The sequence below is a fragment of the Apteryx mantelli genome, chromosome 9 (genome assembly GCF_036417845.1).
Source record: "Apteryx mantelli isolate bAptMan1 chromosome 9, bAptMan1.hap1, whole genome shotgun sequence".
Classification (NCBI taxonomy): domain Eukaryota; kingdom Metazoa; phylum Chordata; class Aves; order Apterygiformes; family Apterygidae; genus Apteryx; species Apteryx mantelli.
This window is the reverse complement of record NC_089986.1, coordinates 25342651-25363043: the sequence shown is the minus strand read 5'-3', so window position 1 is coordinate 25363043 and position 20393 is coordinate 25342651. Positions and strand designations below refer to the sequence as shown.

Sequence of the window (20393 nt, the reverse complement as noted above, 5' to 3'; positions counted from 1 at the left end):
AAAAAACAAGCTATGCCCAGTGTTATTGACCATACAACAAACATTTAGTAGTACTACATAGCATTGTACCTAGCAAGTACAAGGCTGTGAAGATCTGCTCTCACTCAGCTGGTCACTGTAAACCCTGGAGACAAGATTGTGGCTGCTCTTGAACGGGGTCAAATCTTGTGTCCTGTCCAGTGAGAGGCGGTCGTTTCTGCCTGGGTCACCCAGCATCACTGCTGTTAGAGGAAGGGGGGGCAGAAGACATCAGTGAGTGACACAAGCAGATGCATCCCTGATCCCACCCTCGCTATCTACGAAGAGTGCTCGGGGGTATTTGCTGCGGGGGGTCTGTAAGGCAGAGACTGGGCAGACCCATGGCTGAGGGTTTCTTGGAGCCGCCCTGTGTGACGAAGCATTGCTTTAGATTTGGGGCTTGTGGCAGCGCCTTTTGGATGCCCGGGAGGTCAGCGGAAGGAGTGAGGCCCCCAGCTTTGACCCTGAGGTTGGTCTGTCGTCACGATTGCTTACCTCGGCCCAGAGCGGCTTCCCGCAAGACACCTCCATGAGCGGGACTACCAAGCTCCCTGCCCTGGCAGGAGGCTGTGTTCCACGCATCCCTGCCGGCTCGCCGCCCAACTGAGCATGCTGGGTTCATGGTAGGGGCAAGGACCCTGTCACGGAGCTCATTTTGAGGCATTTAACTTTTTTTATGCATTACATGGGGAGCCTTGATCTATCCTACGTGGACCCCAGACCAGGCACCTATTTTAATGCCTGGTTTTCTGAGTACCTAAATCCTTTATAATATCTGTGCTTGCTGGCTCTGTGCACCAGAAATCACTTCCCTCCCTCCTGGGAAGTGACAGCAGAGCAGCTCAAAACAGTTAAGTCACAGCATAACACAAAGTGAGCTCCCGAAGCAGCTGAAAAAAGTGAACTACATATAAACCTGGACTGAGGAAAGGGTTAGCATCTAATCTCTGAAACTGAAGGGTAACCAGGCACTGGTAGTTGCTGTGAATCCCTTGTAGGTAGCCTCACCTGGAGGAAGGGCTCATCTTAAAGTCATTTCTATATTTGGTGACAGCAGACTAGCAGGTAATACTTGCATCCGTTTATGCTTTAGTTTCACCAACTGTTATGTTTCTGCAATGTCATTTTCTCCCCTCTTAGCTAGTATTTATTAACATATACTTCAAATAGTGCATATAGAGAGACAGACATATGCACACACTTTTGCTGATTTTTTAAGCTACTATTAAGCTACGCTGGTCATGGAGAACAGGAGAGGTGCCCGAGGACTGGAAGAAAGCCAATGTCACCCCAGTCTTTAAAAAGGGCAAGAAGGAGGACCCAGGGAACTACAGGCCAGTCAGCCTCACCTCCATCCCTGGAAAGGTGATGGAGCAGCTCATCCTGGAAGCCATCTCCACGCATGTGGAGGAAAAGAAGGTGATCAGGAGTAGTCAGCATGGCTTCACCAAGGGGAAATCATGCCTAACCAATCTGATAGCCTTCTATGATGGAATGACTGGCTGGGTAGATGAGGGGAGAGCAGTGGATGTTGTCTACCTAGACTTCAGCAAGGCTTTTGACACTGTCTCCCATAGCATCCTCATAGACAAGCTCAGGAAGTGTGGGTTAGATGAGTGGACAGTGAGGTGGATTGAGAACTGGCTGAATGGCAGAGCTCAGAGAGTTGTGCTCAGTGGCACAGAGTCTAGTTGGAGGCCTGTAGCTAGCGGTGTCCCCCAGGGGTCAGTCCTGGGTCCAGTCTTGTTCAACTTCTTCATCAATGACCTGGATGAAGGCACAGAGTGCACCCTCAGCAAGTTTGCTGACGATACAAAACTGGGAGGAGTGGCCGATACGCCAGAGGGCTGTGCTGCCATTCAAAGAGACTTGGACAGGCTGGAGAGGTGGGCGGAGAGGAACCTCATGAAGTTCAACAAAGGCAAGTGCAGGGTCCTGCACCTGGGGAGGAATAACCCCAAGCACCAGTACAGGTTGGGGGTTGACCTGCTGGAAAGCAGCTCTGCGGAGAAGGACCTGGGAGTGCTGGTGGACACCAAGTTAAGCATGAGGCAGCAATGTGCCCTTGTGGCCAAGAAGGCCAATGGTATCCTGGGCTGCATCAGAAAGAGTGTTGCCAGCAGGTCGAGGGAGGTGATTCTCCCCCTCTACTCAGCCCTGGTGAGGCCACATCTGGAGTACTGCGTCCAGTTCTGGGCTCCCCAGTACAAGAGGGATGTGGCACTACTGGAGCAAGTCCAGCAAAGGGCCACAAAGATGATTAGGGGACTGGAGCATCTCTCTTATGAGGAAAGGCTGAGAGAGCTGGGCCTGTTTAGCTTGGAGAAGAGAAGGCTGAGAGGAGATCTTATCAATGTGTACAAGTATCTGAAGGGAGGGTGTCGAGAGGATGGGGCCAGACTCTTTTCAGTGGTGTCAAGCGACAGGACGCGAGGCAATGGGCACAAACTGAAACACAGACACTTCCATCTTAACATGAGGAAAAACTTTTTCACTGTGAGGGTGACAGAGCACTGGAACAGGTTGCCCCGAGAGGTGGTGGAGTCTCCTTCTCTGGAGATATTCAAAAGCCGCCTGGATGCAATCCTGTGCAATGTGCTCTAGGTGACGCTGCTTGAGCAGGGGGGTTGGACTAGATGATCTCCAGAGGTCCCTTCCAACCTCAGTGATTCTGTGATTCTGTGATTCTGTGAGAATAAGGGAAAAAGTCAGTTATAGGATTCTGATTTGATAAAGTCAAGAGATGATGGCCACAGGCATATTTGTTTCACACATACACCACCATTTACATTGATTTTCTGGGTCTCCTATGCCATGTTTCATTGTGGTTCCCCTGCCTCCATGATGGGAAACCCCAGTAGGGTGGAGGCTATTAGAGCAAGGTGTCTGCAGCCATCACTGTGTTTGCGGGCCCACGAGCATCTCCATCCACATTGCATATATACTGCCGCTCAGGCGGGAGACGCCAAGTGCCTGGGGCAGAGAGGGGGCATGGATGTCTGCCCTTCCCCAGCCCTGAAGCATGCTCTCCCAGGTGGGAGCCATCCTTTGCCCACCCTGTGGTGCTGCAGGTGTGGGTGAAGGTACATCCCAGGCCCCAGCACCCTCCATGGTGGCTCCTGCATCGCCTCAGCGCTGCTCAGGGTGATGCCCTGCATGCAGACTGCCTTGGGGAGAATCCCACCACCCTGGCATGCTCAGTGCCTCCTCCAGCTTTCAGTCATCCCTTTCTTACCACCCTCATTGCCTCTCTTGCCCTGTGAAAAGATTGTGGGCATTCAAAGAGGACTACTAAAACTAGCCACCATGGTGGCAGTGGTGGCGGCAGCGGCATGGCTTACCTCTGTGGCTGCTTTTCCAAAAGCCCCAGGTCCTGCTGCCCTGCCATCCTCTGCCCAAGCACGCATCAGCAGGGTTTGGGGCTAGCATCACTCTTCTGGCCCCAGGGGTTTACTCTTCCTCCCCTGCCAGGGCGCCTTTCTAGTTACTGTTCACAGAAAGTAATAAGAAACTGCAGACTGGCTTTAAAAAGCAACACAAAGCCTTGGCCTACCCACATGGCCTGTGAAACAGATGGCTGCATTACTCAGTGTGCTCCAAAACTGCATAAAACTAATACACGACAGACCCAGATTTGAGGGGGAGGGCAAGGAGCAGCTCTACCAAAATAATAAAAAACAAAAAAATAATAAGCCTACCAGCTCCAGCTTTCCCCTATGATTTTGTTTTGAGCACTGAACTGTGAACCTTCTGCTCCCACCATCACCCCCAGCCCTGAGGCTGGACCCTTTTCCAGGCCAGGAGCCCAGCAGAGGTACCTTGTCAGCAGCACCAGCAAAGCAAATTCACCCTGCAGAGCTCAAGGGAAACCCCTGGATTTCCCCCATGAGAAACCAAACCTGAATTCTTCCAAAGGCCAAGTGCAGCCAGGTTGGAAGTCAGCAGAGAAGGTCATTTACAAACTGCCTAGGTGTGACTTTTGTCCAAACACAATCGCTGAGGAGGACTTCCCTGCCAGGTCTCATGTGCAGGGCACTTGGTATAGTCCCATGGTGTTCGCTGGAGTGCGAGACCCAGTCATGAGCTGACCCAGCATTGCCAGGGAGCAAGGACACAAATGCTGGGGTCATTTTATGCAAGCTCTATACCTTTACCTATGGAGATTGGGCAGGTCAGTGCTTTATTTCACAGTTCAGCAGCAGATGACATGCTTGAGGACATGGTATTCATGAGCAATACCACAGCCTCAGGTAGCCCATGGGCCAAAACCAAGAGTCTATCATTAACAGTCAAACACTGAAAAAAATAACATGGGACAATCACCAGATTTACTCTGTGATTTAGGGTTTTTTAATATATAAAATATCCTTCTAGTAGCACATATTGGCCCTTTAAGATGACTATCAGAGAACACACTCAGGACAAGTATGGTTTATTCCAGATGTACAGACAGCAAAGCTCTAAATAATGAAGTAGGAAATGATCTTGTGGTTTTGCGCAATGGTGATGAGAATAGCTTAGAATGAACTAGAAAACAGGATTTTCAGCTCTAATGGGCAGGGCAACATCAAGTACAAATAATGTGTCAGATTTAGATGGGATCTCCAGGTGCTACTGTTAATCTTTCCATGAAATCACTAGCTTCACAGGGCATCTAGGTAGCATAAGTGACTCAGAGGTTATAAAATATCCTTCTCCTCTGTCAGTAGCAGATCACAGATTTGAGGCAATATCTCAGGATGGTTAGAGTTTTAGCCCTGCAAATCCAAGCAGGATAAAGACAGTCAAACCAATATCAGATACAATCAGAGCCAACCTATTATTCAACTCCATGTAAATGCTGAAATCAAGCTCTCTGGAGAGAGACCGTTAGACTAGCCACAGGGGCCAACACAAAGGTCTGTACCTTGCCTCCAGTAATAAACCTCCAGCAATTGCTTCTCCAGGAAAGGTGTACAAAGCGGCAGTCATGCAGCGATACTTCCTTTGAATATGCTCCTGGCCTCCAGAGCCTTGTAGCTCAGAGACCTCTTGAGTCAGGGAGCGGGTTTTTTTTTCTCTTTAACATTTTTCTGTGATTTTTTCCTTTCATTTCTTTCAGTTGCGTTCTGAATGCCTGTAAACCTTATTATCTACAATATCCTGGGGCAAGGGATCACTGCTGCCTAACTGTGGCCTGTGCTTAAAAGTATGTCTTTCTACTCATTTGCTACCTGCACATGCTAAAAACCACTGTCTAGACATTGGCCAACAACGTAAGAAAAGACAATTCTCCATCACAGAAACTACTCACCATCCAAAAGAACGATTAGATCTGATCTGCTTCATGTCACTTTCCTTTTGCAGAAGTCCCATCATGGTGGAAGCTACAGGGAGCAACAGCAGCACAAAAATGGATGAAACTACTCAGGTCATTAAGTAAATCATTTATGTCCCAGTTTTCTTCTTTGGACTATTATTTAATGTTCTGGCTTTACGGGTATTTCACTGCAAGCAGAGCAAATGGACAGAGACAAGGGTGTACATGACCAGCTTAACCATTACAGACTGTTTGCTCTTCGTTTTGCCCTTCAAAGTCTATTTTCAAAGACAGGAAAAGATGCAAGACAAATATTGCTTGATCTTAAAAAATATCTATTATTTAAGCAAAGTCACAAGTATCTGTGTTGTCACCCTCATGGCTGTTAACAAATACTTTGCAATTAACTAGCCTCTGAGAGCAAAAGGCTTAATGTCCCCGTTAGCCTCTGTTCTCGTTTTTACCATGCCGTTGATCACTTATGTGTTTAGGCAAATGGTGTTCAATAAGAAAAAAGACTTCTATTTCTGAAAACAGTCCAAAGGGCCATCAAAAACACTTCCGGTCCTGGGATCCCCTTCTGAAATTTTTTATCCCAGTGGTTATAATGAGTGCTTGCACCATATAGATTATTATGAAGGTTGTTAAAAAGACGAAGGTGTGTTCACATGATGTACAGTTAACTCAGAAAGCTAACAACATTGTTTTCAAAACCTGGTTGTGTTTATAATGTTTTCTCCATGCTAACGTGGGGCACCTTGTCCAATTCACAAGAGACTCCAACAAGATTAGTTGCTCTGAAATACGCATCATTAATGCTTTTGTGCATATGGCCTCATTTATGGTAAATACTAACTGCTGTTGGGATGCCATTTGCTGCTGTTTTGTAACCAAAGAATTTCAGAGCCCTTTCTTGTTACCCAAGTCTGTACTTTTTTCAATCAAGGAAGGATCACAGGCTAGGTACTGTATTAAACAGCTGTGCTGAAAAATCCATAGCTAATGTTATTACATATAACCAAGCTTCCAGCATACAGAGTTGTATGAAATTAATGGGTTTTGCTTGTAGAAAGTATACTGAAGTCTTCCACCATTCATGTTCCAAGTTTAAAAAATTAAGTGTTCCTTCTGCTAGTTGTAAAGGGGAAAGTTGGTCACTTCACAGTCTCTGCCATCATTAAGAAATATTTTTTGACAGTTGTACTAAATGCTACAGAAGCCAAAAAAACAAACATTCTTTCAGAAGTAAAAATAAAGCTATCTCATGGTAATACATCTTTAAGAAAATATTCATTTATTACCATTGTACATCAGAGTCCACTATCATCAATGCTTAAGATATACTGGAGATTTTGAGAGCTGAAGCTTAGCTACTGTGATATAAGATCTGCCTCATAATAGGATATTTATACTGCAACCAAAAGTTGAGCAAGAAATTCCCTGATTAACTGAAGAACTATCATGATGATATATGTACTGCCTTGGACAAAAATTATGATCTAGTTTCCGTGCCAAGTTACAATCACATTTAGGACTCATTTCTGACATCCTTCTTCAGTCTGAACAATACCTCATCTCCCTGAGTGCTCCCAGTAACTGTGAGGGCATCTGGACTATAGTAAACTATCAGCCACCATATCACACTGGAATAGCAATCCATAAGGATAACCACACGGTCATACACAAATCTTTCCCATTCCCCAGCCCTTGATTCTGGCTAAGGACAGTGGTAAGCAGTAGCCCCAGTCCGTCCAAATCCCCAGCAGGCAGAGCTGGCACTTTGTTAAACTTCTTGTAAAACCCAAAGTGAACAGAAGCTTATAATTTGACACTATATTTTTTGTGCAAACAGCAAATGTTCTTTTGCCTGAAGAAAAACACAATAGAAGCAGTGGAAAAAGCATGCAAGCTGCTCTTATCCTGTAAAGAGATGTTCACTGAAGTCAGCGAAAGCCCTTTGCACCAAGACTTGCCGGGGAAGAGCTCTTGATTTCGTTTGTGGATATTCTACTCCTTATCACAGTGTCACATGTAGCTTTTGTACACAGGTTTGGCCCAGTGAGACCACACACCCTTTAATTAAATTTAAAAACCTCTCTGAAAAATGCAGGGGTCCACATTGTCCTCCACTGTGCTTCTGGGCTTCTGCCTTGCTCTCTCATTCCTAAGAGGCTACCACTCCTGGCAAAACCTAGAAAAAGGGTCAAAATAGGAAATGAAGAGCCAGAAGCACCCAAACGGAGGCAAGGTGGGGGAAGAAGGGGCCTTTGGGCTGGCTGCAGTCGCAAATTCTTGACCGGCTCTGACCCTGCCCTAATGTGTGCGGGTTGATCTGGCCCCAACAGCTGGCTTTGCACCCTGTCTGCACAGTTAAGGATTCTCAGTTTACCTAGACCCTCCTATTCATGGCCACTAATTCTGACACCTAAATTCACAGCAACATTTAGGATTCTGAGCCCCACTCGCTTAGGATCCAGTGGTTTTTCAGGGTACTGCACCCGTGAATCTTTCCACAAAACATTTTGAACCGGCTATACCTAAACACCTGTATCTTCTACAGGTGCATAAACTGAGATGCATAAACTTAGCTATTTCAAGCCAAAAGCCACAAAACCACTGCATTCTCTGCTAGCATTTAAGCCAGATATAATCTCCCTGTCCCTTAGAAGAAAGAGGTGATAACAATGACCTAATCTTTACATGAGCAAATTGTTGCTGCAGTCAACATTCAGGCTTGAGGAAAAAAAATGACCAAAAGCCTACACAGTAATCTAGAATCTCTTTCGAAGGAACTGGCCATCTGTTTCAGCATTTATGTTCCCTCCAAGCAAGGAGGGCAGAGACTGGCATTAAATAGTATCTTGGCATTTGCTGGCATTCCAGCAGGCCTGAAATCTGAATTCTCACCATAGGATTTGGGTCCACCACCATTCCTCTCCCCACGGACTGAAGGACAGATATTGTACAATCCTGCATTTTAGCAAGTCAGGTGCTGCCTTCAGATTTTGGAAGCATCTCTGAGTTCTTGTTTTCTCAGTGCGGCACAATCGCTCCAAACACAAGCATTGCCCGACCATTTCCGAGGGTCTCTGCAAGAACAGAAGGGAGTGATAGTTAAATGGGGAGGGCAAGCTTCGCCACTCCGTCCCCAGCACGCTTGCACAGAAATGCCCAGGGTGATTACTTTGGGGCTGCTGCTGCAGGCCCTTACCTTGGTGTCACCTAAGCACAGACAAATCTGCCTGTGTTTTCTCCACCACAGTTCAGTTCCCCCAGCAGCACTGAGGCGTTGTGAAAGAGGATCAAGCTGGAAGAGAGGAAAAGGGGAAACAGTCTCAGCTGCTAGGATTTGCTCACAGTGCAAAGCTCGTTGGGTGATGCTCATCAGAAACCAGACCAAAACGAGCAGTGCCAGCAGTCTGGCTCAGCCCCCTGCTCTGCAGCATCCAGCGCCAGTGGGATGTGGTCTCTGGGCTGCTTACGGAGAGCTTCCCTAGGAGGGGAGGGAGGCTGGGAGCCCATCCAACCCGAGGTGTTACAGCTGTCTGTGGGTCTGCACCAGGAGCATGGGAAAGACTTGTGGGAAGGGCTCTCTTTGGCTGAGAAAACCTTGAGCAGGGCATCAGATAGAACTTACATGGAAAGGAAAGAATGATTGTGCAGTACAAAAATAAGTCTTCAAGATCAAGACGTGCAAAGACCAAGTGGCTCTAAGCAAAAATCAGGCTGATGGATACTGAAACCGTTAGCAGACATTCCTCCCTTAAATCTAAAAACTTACAAATACACACAAATCACAAGCAAAGAATTGAGACTACCCCATACTGCTGCTGATGCATATGAGACTGTGCAGGTATGCCCTAAGAACTATCCGACTACTTTGTCATGGCTTTCAGTAAGGATGAGGAACTTGAAAAGCCCAGAATCTTAAAGAAACAGGCACACAAAAGTTCATGCCAGGAAACAAGGCTTTTAAATAAGTTGGCCAGGATGGGGGTGGAGAGCAGAGACCAGCAAATGTGGTACCTTTTCTCGGAAGGGGCAGAAAAGGAATGGTCTGGTCAATCACAACTCTGCTACAGTCAGATCTGGAAATTGCAAAATTTTACAGGTCTGAAGTAAATTAAACAGGTGGGAATGAATAAAAAGGCAAAAGTAACTAGTGCTTTAGTTTGCAGGACTATTTTGCCTCACTGGCTTCTTTCACTAAGAAAACTGCTTTTCCAGGAGAAGGGTGGTAGGTATTGGTGTCAGCAAGGCCTCTGAATTACTGCTCTACAGGTGACGTCCATGTGAGGAGGGAGCTGTTGGGGATGGGAGAGCAGTTACAGAGGGGCTAAAAGTGCACACAGACTCCCAAAAGGTCCTTTGCAGCACCTCACGAGCTGTAATGCACTTTGTACTGTCACTGCTACACAGACAGTCCTGGAGGCCACAAAACAACCCCTCCAGATTGCTGCCAGGCAAGCGAGTGAGAAAAAGCTAACTTTGCAACAGTGAAAGTGTCACCTGCCACAATGTTCACAAGGCTAAGGCGGGCTGAAAACTGCGACAGCAGGAGGAAATGCCAAATAAGTATCAAAGTTCGTGGCAGATATGATAAAACCTGTGATTGGATGGAGGAAATGGGCTGCGAGCAGCCACCAGAGCCTATAGAAGGTGACTGGCGAGGAGTCGGGGCGGAGAAAACAAAAGAAAGAGGATCCTGACATAGCAGTGTCAAGGAACCAGACAGGAACCCAAAAAACAACACCAGAGCCTGGACTCCCCAACGGAGACATGTAAGTTCTCATCAAATACCAATTAATCATAGCTTTGCCTACTGGTAGCAGATGTTGAGTTATTCTCACGGATCCTGGTAAACCTGCTGATAACAGCTCCATGCTTTGTGACTGGGGACACTGCGTTTGTCCCTCTGTTGAAGTCTTGCTGGGCTGACAGGGAGACATAGCACCCCTGGGCTGGTGTACAGAAACCACAGTGCCTGGCTGTGAACAGGAACCATCACACTGGACAGATGCTATGAGCTGAGCAACCTCCAGGCTCGATTTTGACTCAGATCGTGGTTAATGTTGGTAGCGATGGCCTTGGCATAGACATTAGAAGTGCACAGGGAGCACTTGAAGATGATGGAAAGCGGAGAAGTTCTTTCTGCACAATGGTGATTCTATCAAAATACAGGAACTGGATGACTTTGAAAACTTAAGTACTAACAAGAATCGTGACATGGAAATAATGGTGATTAGGTATCAAACATCTGAGTGTGCTAACAGATCAGTAACTACCTATAAGCCAAGATGAAGCCACAAGGATGGTGAAAGCAGTCTCTGAAAAAATCAGGAGAGGTATTTAAGTTCAGCATTGTACTGACTATATACTGGCCAGGAGGTAATATCAAAGGCCTGGCTGTGATGCACAGACAGACAACACACAGATACTCTTAAAGCTGCTCTAAGATGAACTGGAAAATGGAAAGGGGACATGTATTTGCCCAAGACAGCATTGCAGGTACTAAAAGTAGGATCCATGGAGCATGTTGGCCAACTCTTTTGAGCTCTTCTTTGCAAATGGGTTGCAATGGAAGGCCAAGGGGAGGGAAGACATCAGCCTTTTTGAACAGAAAAAGGTAGACAAAAGGTGAAGAGCAAAGAAAAGCACAAACCCAGCCCACACTTTGAGTGGTGCTGACGGTTCTGTCACAAAAGATGTTTTTTTGCACTTAGACCTGCAGGAGCATCAGCTGAGCTCCTGAGCTGATGCCACCATGCTTCACTTTAAGGGACTCACCACGGCAATGGGAAGTGCCCTTGTACAAGCCACTGGCAAGGTCTCCTCTGGAGCCCTGGTCCACTGTGCCCAAGATCAAACTCACACAGAGCAAGTACCTTTGAGACCTTAGGCAGGGGAGGATAGCCAAAAAAAAAGTTGTGGGAAAGTGAGATCAGATGGTGGCATAGTCTGGAAGAACTTTTTAGAGAGAGGTATTTAATGTGAGTAACAACGTTGGCAAAAGCCTAAATAATCTGTCAATGAAGGAGGCAGAAAAATGTGAAGACAGTTCCTTACCCAGAGATTCTGGAGAAGCCTCTGACCAGCAGGCATTTGAAGCCCAGAGGGCATTTGCTAAGTGATGACAAACACATGAGGTGGCACGGAGAGTGACTAAAGTCAAAAATTCACAAGGTCATAGGGTCACAGGTCCCACATTTTCTCAGAATTGCTGGCTTATGGGAACTATGGAAGATGAGAGAACTACTGTGATTCAGATTGAAACCCAGTTACGAAAGACACAAAACTGCCTGCAGACCACAGTCCTCACCTCTCCAACAGCTCTGCGAAGAGGACCTGGGGCTCAGCGGGGCTGGCTCTGCCCTGGGGCTCAGTGTGCTGATAGCAGGCAACACACTTAGCTCCGGACCCAGCGCGTGGGGCAGCCAAGACAGCAGAGGATCTCAGGGAGCTCTTTGAGGCAACGATTTGGTGCCAAACAACATGCACAGTTTCGTTGGTAGTAAAGGTCAACAGGTGATTACCCAGAGAGGTATAAGGCACTGGAAAATAAATCAAAAGATCAAAGCTGTTCAATCACCAGATAAACCGCTGCAAATATGCATGGCAGACAAGCATTTCAGCCCTCCAGCAAGGCTACTTAAGGCTCCCCAATCAATAGGGGGTGGTACAAACCATGGCACTGGTTACGGAGGAAGCTCAGCCCTGGGGAAATGAACTGAGGAGGGGCGAGAGCTCTTTTTCAGCTAGCTTCGCTGCTGCTGCAACTACGAAGAAATGGTCATCGCTAAACAATTTCCTGGTCACGTGCCAAGGAGCATCACTTGGAGGATTCATCCATGCCTGCGTGACAAACTGAAGCTGGTCTGGAGGAACATTTAGTCTCTCAGAGGACAACAAGTAAGCAGGTAATTCCTCGTGGCGATTTGTTGATCGGGTTATTCTAGCTCTACGAGGCACTCCCTTTCCCTGTCCACAGTGGGACACCAAAATGGCTGTGGAGGAACAGATAGAAGGCTGACTCCAACTTATTTTCAAAAGCCATTTTGATCCTGGCCACAGTAGACATGTTCTGGAGATGGTTTACACTGCTTAAGAGCTGTCTCAGCTTTTGCTAAGTCTCCCTGTTGTCTGGTTATGCTCTATACTGGTTTCTTCCAGGCTCATAATTTGTTCCTCCTATCCAAAACATGTGGGGACAAAAGCACAGAGTTGCCGCAGACATAGGCTGAAGCACATTTTTTTGCCTCTTGAGAGGGGGTGTCATGGTACGATTCTCTGGTAACATGATTTTCAAGGCTGCCCAAAAGCTGCAGCCATGGGTAGACTTCTTTGCACTGCCCTAGGGATTGCTTGCTCAGGATGCTTTAGAGCCTGGGGAAGCTGCACACATAGAGCCACTTCCCCCTTGCAGGAAAACTCCACAGACATCTCACGGTCCTCACAGAGCTTTTCTGTCCTTGAAAAATTGCACCTAGAACATATTCCCGCAGGAACACACAGAAGCAGCACAGTAAACAGCAATATTGCCCTTAGTTGTATTGATCCCACTGGATCAGATACAGCTCACCGTTTTATTTCACATGCCTGCTGATCACATTTCTCGCCATGCAGTTGTTTTTTTCTTGGAATTTGGCAGATTGCTCTAATAGTTCTGAGACAGAGACTGACTTTCACGATCCTTGAATGGCCAGATGCTGCCCACAGCACTCTAAGTCTTGCTGCACTAAATGCTACCACTAAGAATAGGATTAAATGATAGCTAAAAATACTAATAATAAGAGATCTACTAATAATTGCCCTTATTCTAGTAAGAAGAAATGCTTTGACAGAGCTCAGGACTGAAGGGGAGGACAGCTATTCCTTTGCAGCACATCTGGAGCACTTTGAGTTGTTAGGATCCTGGCTGGCTTCTCCTGAGCACCACTAGAAAGGGAGGGATGAGAGCTGGGTTCAGACACCCCCTTTCCACTACTGAATGGGCTAAAACAGCTCACGTAGCTCTTGGCTGCAGAATACCTGCTTCTTGATGATCTGACTCTGATTCAAAACAAAGACCCAGGCTTTTTTCTCTGCAGCCGGCCATCAGGAGCCTATGCCTCTGGAAGTGACCCAGCAATAGTCTGCACTTTTCTCTCCTCCATGACTGACTCAGGTCATGTCCCTCTCCTTTCCCTTCCCACTGGATAACCCTGCAAACAGTACTGCCCTGCAGAGAAGGCCTCTGCCAACGGTTTTCACCACCCATGAAGCACTGAGGCCCATGAGGCACTATCTGAAATACTTACCAGTACAATCAAGAAACTAGATTCTAATAGGTTTAATGTGCTTTTCCAGGAACTGTGCCTCTTAATACTCCCAAAATGAACCACACCAGCTGTAATATCACAGCCTACGAAAGCTTTCCGCTTGTCCAGCTCTGTGTTTACATCCCAGTTTTCCTTTCGGGCAGTGTGCTGAACGCATTGGCGCTGTGGGTGTTCTGCTGCAAACTCGGCAAGTGGACAGAAACTAGAGTGTACATGGCCAACTTAGCTTTGGCTGACTGCTTACTGCTCTTTACTTTGCCTTTTAAAATACTCTCCCAGTTCTATAGACTGAAAGTGGATAGATGGTGTCTGTTTCTGGAAGGTGCCTATTTCATCAACCGCTTAATGAGCATCAGTATAATCACTGTCGTAGCAGCTGACAGATATCTCACAATCAAGTATCCTTTGAAAGCCAAGATGCTGAGGTCTCCACTGAAGGCAGCTCTTGCCTCTGGATTTCTTTGGATAGTCATCATCTGCATGATTTCCCTCATTAAAAAATTTGAGGCCCGAGAGCAAGGTGAACTTTGCTTTGAGAAGTCTTCCATTGAGCCCTCAGTGATCACACTATGTGCTATTATTGGAGGGTTTTTCATACCACTGATTATCTTGAGTTTTTGCTCCATACAAGTCATTGCAGAACTCATGAGAAAGAAAAATGAAAACCGTCACAAAGAAAAGTTAATCAGGAAGGCTGTCTACATTGTTTCTGCAAATATGGCTGTGTTCATCCTATGCTTTTTGCCTCTTTACCTTGGGCATCTCCTTCGCTTTATAATGGACTCCATCAGTTCCAGCTGCTCTGCAATACAAACGGTTAACAATTTTGTTCACCTCGCCTCAGTCCTTGCAAACATGAACTGCTGCCTGGATGCCATTTGTTATTACTTTGTAAACAAGGAATTTAAAGAAGCATCTCCCAAGCTAGCAAAGTCCAGATCTGAAGCCAGTGAAGTAGCTGAAATTCAGCTCCCATGCATAACACATTAGTGCAAAATACATGCAATACATGTTTTATACTTTCTATTTCCAGGTTCAACTGGGACTCAACAGCAGGCTTTCACACTTTCTTTCTCTGCATACACCACATAAAGAGTGTGATGGAGGGACTTTCTGCTAATGGGAACAATTCAGACACATGAAAATTGGCACTGATTCTATTAACCACACCAGTCCAGATCTTGATGCAATGATCTAGGTTGCCACAGATAATTCTCTGCCTTATGCAAATTTGAGTAAAACAATAGTTTTCTACTGTAAAAACTGTCTCTCATTTTCACCAAAAACCCAAAGCAAGTACATCCAGTGGCACAGCTTTTTTGTTCCCCTTTGCCCAGTTTTTATGCAGCTGACAGAGGAACAGAGATTCTTTCTTCCAAGTATCAAACAAGAAAAAAATCTTCAAAGTGAAACCGTTGTACAAAAAAAGAGGGATGTATCTGTAAGCTGCAAATTTCTTGGGGTTTTGGCAGGTAATAAGTGCTCAATCACAATAGTGGAGGCACATTTATCCTGCTTTAGCCAAGTTTACAGCACCATTCATACCATGTAATAACTGGAATATTGTCATTAACTGCAATACAAGGTCTGAAGAATTTGTAATTGTACTGTAGAAAAACTTTACACTGAAATCATTTGAGTTGAATAGCATTACCATTACTATCCAAAAAGTTGGGGGGGATGATGAGAACTATGTATTAGGGGTCTCTTCAATGTTATAAGGTAAAGATTTGCCTAAAGAAAGCAGCAACAAGTTATTACAAAGCATTCAATATAAATAAAGCCCTTTTACTGGCACAGAGTAGTCTCTTAATGAGTTAAACGGAAAAGGCTGGGGGTCATTATCGGGCCCGGTTTGCTGTCTGTCCCCGAGTGGGACAGCTCATCTCCCATGCTGTCCAAGCCATGGGTAGTGGGTACAAGCTGCTACTGAGACTGGGATTTTCAAAGGCAGAGCAGCGCACGCTATCCCACAGTGTACTTACCCACAAACAGCTAAATAAGCAAAACAGCTAACTAGTCACCTCTGTAACTACGTTCAAATAGCACTCACGTCTAGCGGAGATGGGAATCACAAATTAGACATGCACCTCCACCCACATTTTCCTACCCAAAGCTGGGCTTCCCAGCCCCACGCAGAGGGCCAGTGAGCAAGCCACAGGTGCCAATGCCAGCCCCCATTGCAACACTGGCTGGGCACAGAAGGAGGGATCGAGATAGCTTCACGGGTGCGAGCCTGGCTTGCTATGAGCAAATTCTCTCATTGAAGGCATAAGAAGGCCCATGCAGAAACGAGGAAGTCACTCAAGAAGACATGATGGTACAAACAGCGAAAGAGCAGAGACGCTTTATGCCCCCATGGGGGCAGAGACTGGATGGCCATAGGGCACACTGTCCCACGGCGAACGCCACACGCAGCCGAGGTGGGAGCGAAGGCCTGATGGCATCTCTGGGGAAGTGAGATGCAGGCTTCTTGCCTGCCAAAGACTCAGAAAGAAATGGGAACTATGCTCTGTCATAATCAAAATCTGAGAGTAGCATCTGCTCTTTGCTCACAGCACAATGAGGAGCGGGAAAAGAAGAGACTCTGATTACAGAAATAACAAAAAAAAGGTTTCTAAAGGAGGCTGGTTTCTTCCCTCCTCTACCCTTACATTTTCTTTGAAATGATCAAAGAAGTAACAAACAGCACTTTGCATGCAGAGATGGGTATCTCTATCTTTCAGCCTGAGGTTCGGCATGGGTCTTGGCAGTGATTTCATACAGCTCAGCTTGGCACAGTGAAGCCCACAGTCACCTTCCCTAGCCACATCTGCTGATACATCTCCATTTCTATAGTAACATATGCATAAGATACCTTTGGCATATTAATTTGATGACTGCTCCCAAATAAGATTAGGATCCCTTTAAAATTTCCTGCCCTATGTGGGATTTGTGCCCTGAAGGAGCAGTGATTCGTGAGAAGATCAGCCTGATTGCCAGCACATCTCTTTCACACCTCCAGCCTCGCTGGCATCAGAGCAAGTTCTTCAGAGGTGAAAGCACTGCACAAAACAAAGAGCTATTTTAGAGCAGGAAAACACTGTTTCTCCTTCAGTAAGCACTAATCAAATGGGGCGGAGGGGGCACAAAGCTTCCTACAGCAAACCTTTTTTGAGCAGATTCTGCTAACTTTGCTCACACTGAGGTAGTGCCTTCCCATAGCAACACACACACCTAGAAATAAATACCACTACCACTCGGCCAAAAATGGCCCAACTTCCTGACCATACAAACCTCACACCAAACCCTCTGTACGGCAGGCAGTCTTTGGGCCCTTACTGCAGCCTTTAGAGAGCCTCAGAGGTGTTGCAGTGCAGAGGGCCGTGCTTCTTCAGTGCCGGCCAGCACTGGGCAGGGCTGCAACTGAGGCCAGGGGGAGCCCCTGCCACCGTGGACCGGCTCTGGGCAGGCACGCAGGGCGAGGGGACACTGCTCGGCGAGCACAAATGCACCTATCAGCAACCCAAGAGCAGCTGTGCAATGAGGGGAGCGAGGGTAAAGAGGCAGGGGAGCATGTTTCACTCACAAAAAGAGGTATAATGAACCATCCTTTTGACGTAGGACCAAAACCTATGTTCCGACCATTTGAGCCAGGGAGTGGGGTCTACCAAGGTGCAGCTGTGAATAATGAGGGATTTGGCTGCATAAGTGCTGAAATATATGGCACAGGGACCAAGGGCATGATGAGGAAACCCTACTAGGCAGTTCTACTTGTTTGCGGGTTTCTTTTGTTTTTTTTTTTCCACCTGGAGCTTTTGGGTTGATTTAATAGAACTGTCCTTTGGCTTACTAACTCAGATGGCCAAGCTCTCCCACACCATACAGAGAAGAGCTAAATACTGCATTAAGCAGTGAGGAGGCAGCAGCAAACTACTATCTCCTGACATTTCTGGTAGGCTTCACAACATCCAGGAGATGAGGATGATCTGAGCGTTTGCTAACAAGGCACTGATTCCTCCATCTCCTCCCTTCCACACAGTGAGGACATCACTACTATCTGAAAGCGAGCCAGCACTCTGTGCAACAGCAGATGATAACCATCAAGGTGGAGTCTTGCCTGGCTTGCTTCGATCTCGCTGCAAAAACACAGCAATCTCACCACATTCACCAAGCTTTTGAATATTTGCAACTTAACTTTCTTAGCCTAAGATGTGCTCTGCCTTGCAGACTTTCCAGATTTCTCTGGACCCAAGTCTGGATAATGCTAACCCTCACACTTGCCAAGTCCTGGCAGTGCTGCTAGGAGGAGGGGAGGAAGGCTGAAGCCTGCATCCCACAGACTGGCCAACCCAGGTATCTAATAGTTTACATTGCACCAGACTTGAGTCCTAACCCCCTCAGGCCACAGCGCTAGCCAAGTCTGCCCTCCCTAGCAGCCGTGGGACACAGGCAGTAAGAAACTTCTTACACTGACATTTCCTATAGTATACTAACTCTAATTCTATGAATTAATGACAAGGCTGGACACAGCCAGTGTAATCCCTCTCACAAGCACTGAATGGACTTTTTACAAAAACAAACCATTTGAAAGCATGTGCGGAGCTCTTGCAGTGCACAAAGGTGGCTGCACAAGCGGGGATGCACACACATGCAGTGAAGGAGCACATGCAAAACTCCCTCAGACTTTCATGGCATTGCTCACAGCGGTCTGGTAATGCCTCACGCTCATCCTCTCACTGGGGGCTTTCCGCTTGCTGTTGCTGTCACACCAAGGCTGAACTCTGGTGCCGAGCACACAGCCCAGGCAGCTGACCGAAGAACGAGAGTTCAGCTGAATGTCAGGCGGGGGGAAGCGTGAAAGCTGTCACCCAGCGTGACATACTTCAAAGATGTTTTCATCGAAGACAGAAAGAGGGCACTGCTAGGGAAATGAAAATCAGGGTGGCCTATCATCAGCTTGATACATAACCGTTCCTATGTCTTTTAGTTTCTGAATCAGAGCTTGCAGACATCACTGGGTTACTCTGACCTGAGGAGCTAGTCTGTGTGGGAAGTGCAAGCACGAGCGCAGCACAGGGGTTGGCCATGCTTGCTCCCCTCTCCCACAGCAAAGTGATAAAAGGCTTCAGCTTCTTTAACCCTGACCATGAGAAACCCCAGCAGTGATCTTCCAGCTCCTTTGTTAGCTTCAAAATCCACAGGTAAACCCCAGGCAGGAGCCAGCAGTGCTCGAGGGCACCCACACATATCTGGCCGCACCTTCACCTCCTCCATATTCCCTGAGCAACAGTTTTGGGGACGGGAGAATTTTCTGTAGCATCAAAGCCAAAACCAAACCCCCCAACAAAACCCAAACTCCCAGCAGTTGTGTGAGCTGGCCGATCTCACACAATGCCACTGCTCATTTCAGCCAGCTCAGGAGCACACACAAGCCTCCTGCACCCTGGTTTCTGGGCAGCTGGGAGCCACGTATGAAGACACGAGAGCCCCCAAGAGCTTCTGGGGCTGCCCTGTAAAGCGTCACCTTCGGGCTTCCTGCCTTCCACTTTCAGGTCACAGCAACCACAGCAGCTTCTCCTCCCTGCTCTCTATCATTCTCACAAAAAGTAAAGGCACCCTGTATTTCAAGGGTATATTTACCTCCTGGTTCTCCATGTCACTGCTGGGGCCTGAGGCAGACATTTTGCAGGGGCCAGACTCCGCGCTGCCCTCAGAAATGAGAGACCAGGGCACCAGTAGACCAACACAACACATATATATATACATATATGCAAATATATATATACATATATATATATATATATATATACACACACAGTCTGTAACATGACTGCCATGGACTACAGAGCCCAATCAATCTCTTTATTCTATTGCCTCAAGGCTGCTCCCTTTCAGGTCCTGGGAACTGGCCACCTCTGATGGAACAGCATTAAACGCAGCCTCACGGTCCATGGAGGTGCCCTGGGCATCGAGCAGCCGTTGCACCAGGGGATAGTGCTTCATCAGCCACCGCAGACAGGCCCTTCACGGGCCCTTCGACCCTGGCGCTCAGTCACTGCAGGTGGAAATTGTCATCTCAGGTGTCACAGCTATAATGGTTTGCATATCATCTTTTCTTTTTTTGACACAGACATTTGAAAAATTTCAAAGGTACAATAAACTGTGCAATGATAAAAGTTGTATTGGACTTTAATAGAATACCTTTAAGTCTCTTTTACCAGCTGGCCAGAGGTGAACAGGGGATTTGCTGCCTCTGGAGAGAGCAGATACCATCTTCAGTGGGTAGAGAGCAGTCTGAGAATACGCTGCCTTTTTCTTCTCTGCCTTTGCCCTCTGCCTTCTGGAGGGACGGTGGTCTGCAGTGTTCCCAGCTCTAGAAGAAGGGACAGGAGAGCTCAAATACAACACTGCTCCAGGTATTTTTTTTTTTTTTAAGGTTCATCTCTGTGCCTGTTTTCAGAATATATGAACTCACTGGTCACAATTAAACCCCCCTCTCCTCAAGTCCTGATACAGCACCTGGCCAGCCACAATACTGATGTTTAAAACACTTCTCCCCTCAGGGACCTCCAAGCTCTTTCTGTCACTGGCGGAGGCCAGTGCTTGGCAGATCTCCCTGCCAGTTAAAGCACGATCCAAGAAAGCGAGTCTGACCCGTGTCTGCAGACTCTCTCCACTGCCTCCGGGACGCCCTGGCACAGGCTCTCACCAAGGCCTGTCGAAAAGTTCCCCTGGAGACGCTATGCTCCCCTCCACACCCTGCACCTACCTCCTAA

The 20393-nt window shown here is 47.0% G+C and overlaps 1 protein-coding gene and 1 long non-coding RNA gene across 3 annotated transcripts; one reads left to right on the top strand and one right to left on the bottom strand.

Annotated features, from left to right (window-relative positions):
• Window positions 1-51: 51 nt before the first annotated feature.
• Window positions 52-20101, bottom strand: LOC106496190 (uncharacterized). Of its 2 annotated transcripts, XR_001294557.2 has the most exons (7): window positions 19819-20101; window positions 11637-11868; window positions 8529-8624; window positions 8225-8406; window positions 5312-5384; window positions 3360-3505; window positions 52-221 (listed from the first exon to the last, which is right to left on the bottom strand). It is a non-coding gene; the product is annotated as an uncharacterized lncRNA (long non-coding RNA). The 2 variants fall into 2 exon arrangements; XR_001294558.2 differs by lacking the exons at window positions 52-221; window positions 3360-3505 and adding an exon at window positions 4359-4775.
• On the top strand, window positions 13384-15343 carry LOC106496172 (G-protein coupled receptor 35-like). Its single transcript, XM_013956771.2, has one exon. It carries the CDS (start codon window positions 13690-13692, stop codon window positions 14623-14625), a length of 936 nt encoding a protein of 311 aa, XP_013812225.1. The 5' UTR covers window positions 13384-13689; the 3' UTR covers window positions 14626-15343.
• Window positions 20102-20393: the final 292 nt, after the last annotated feature.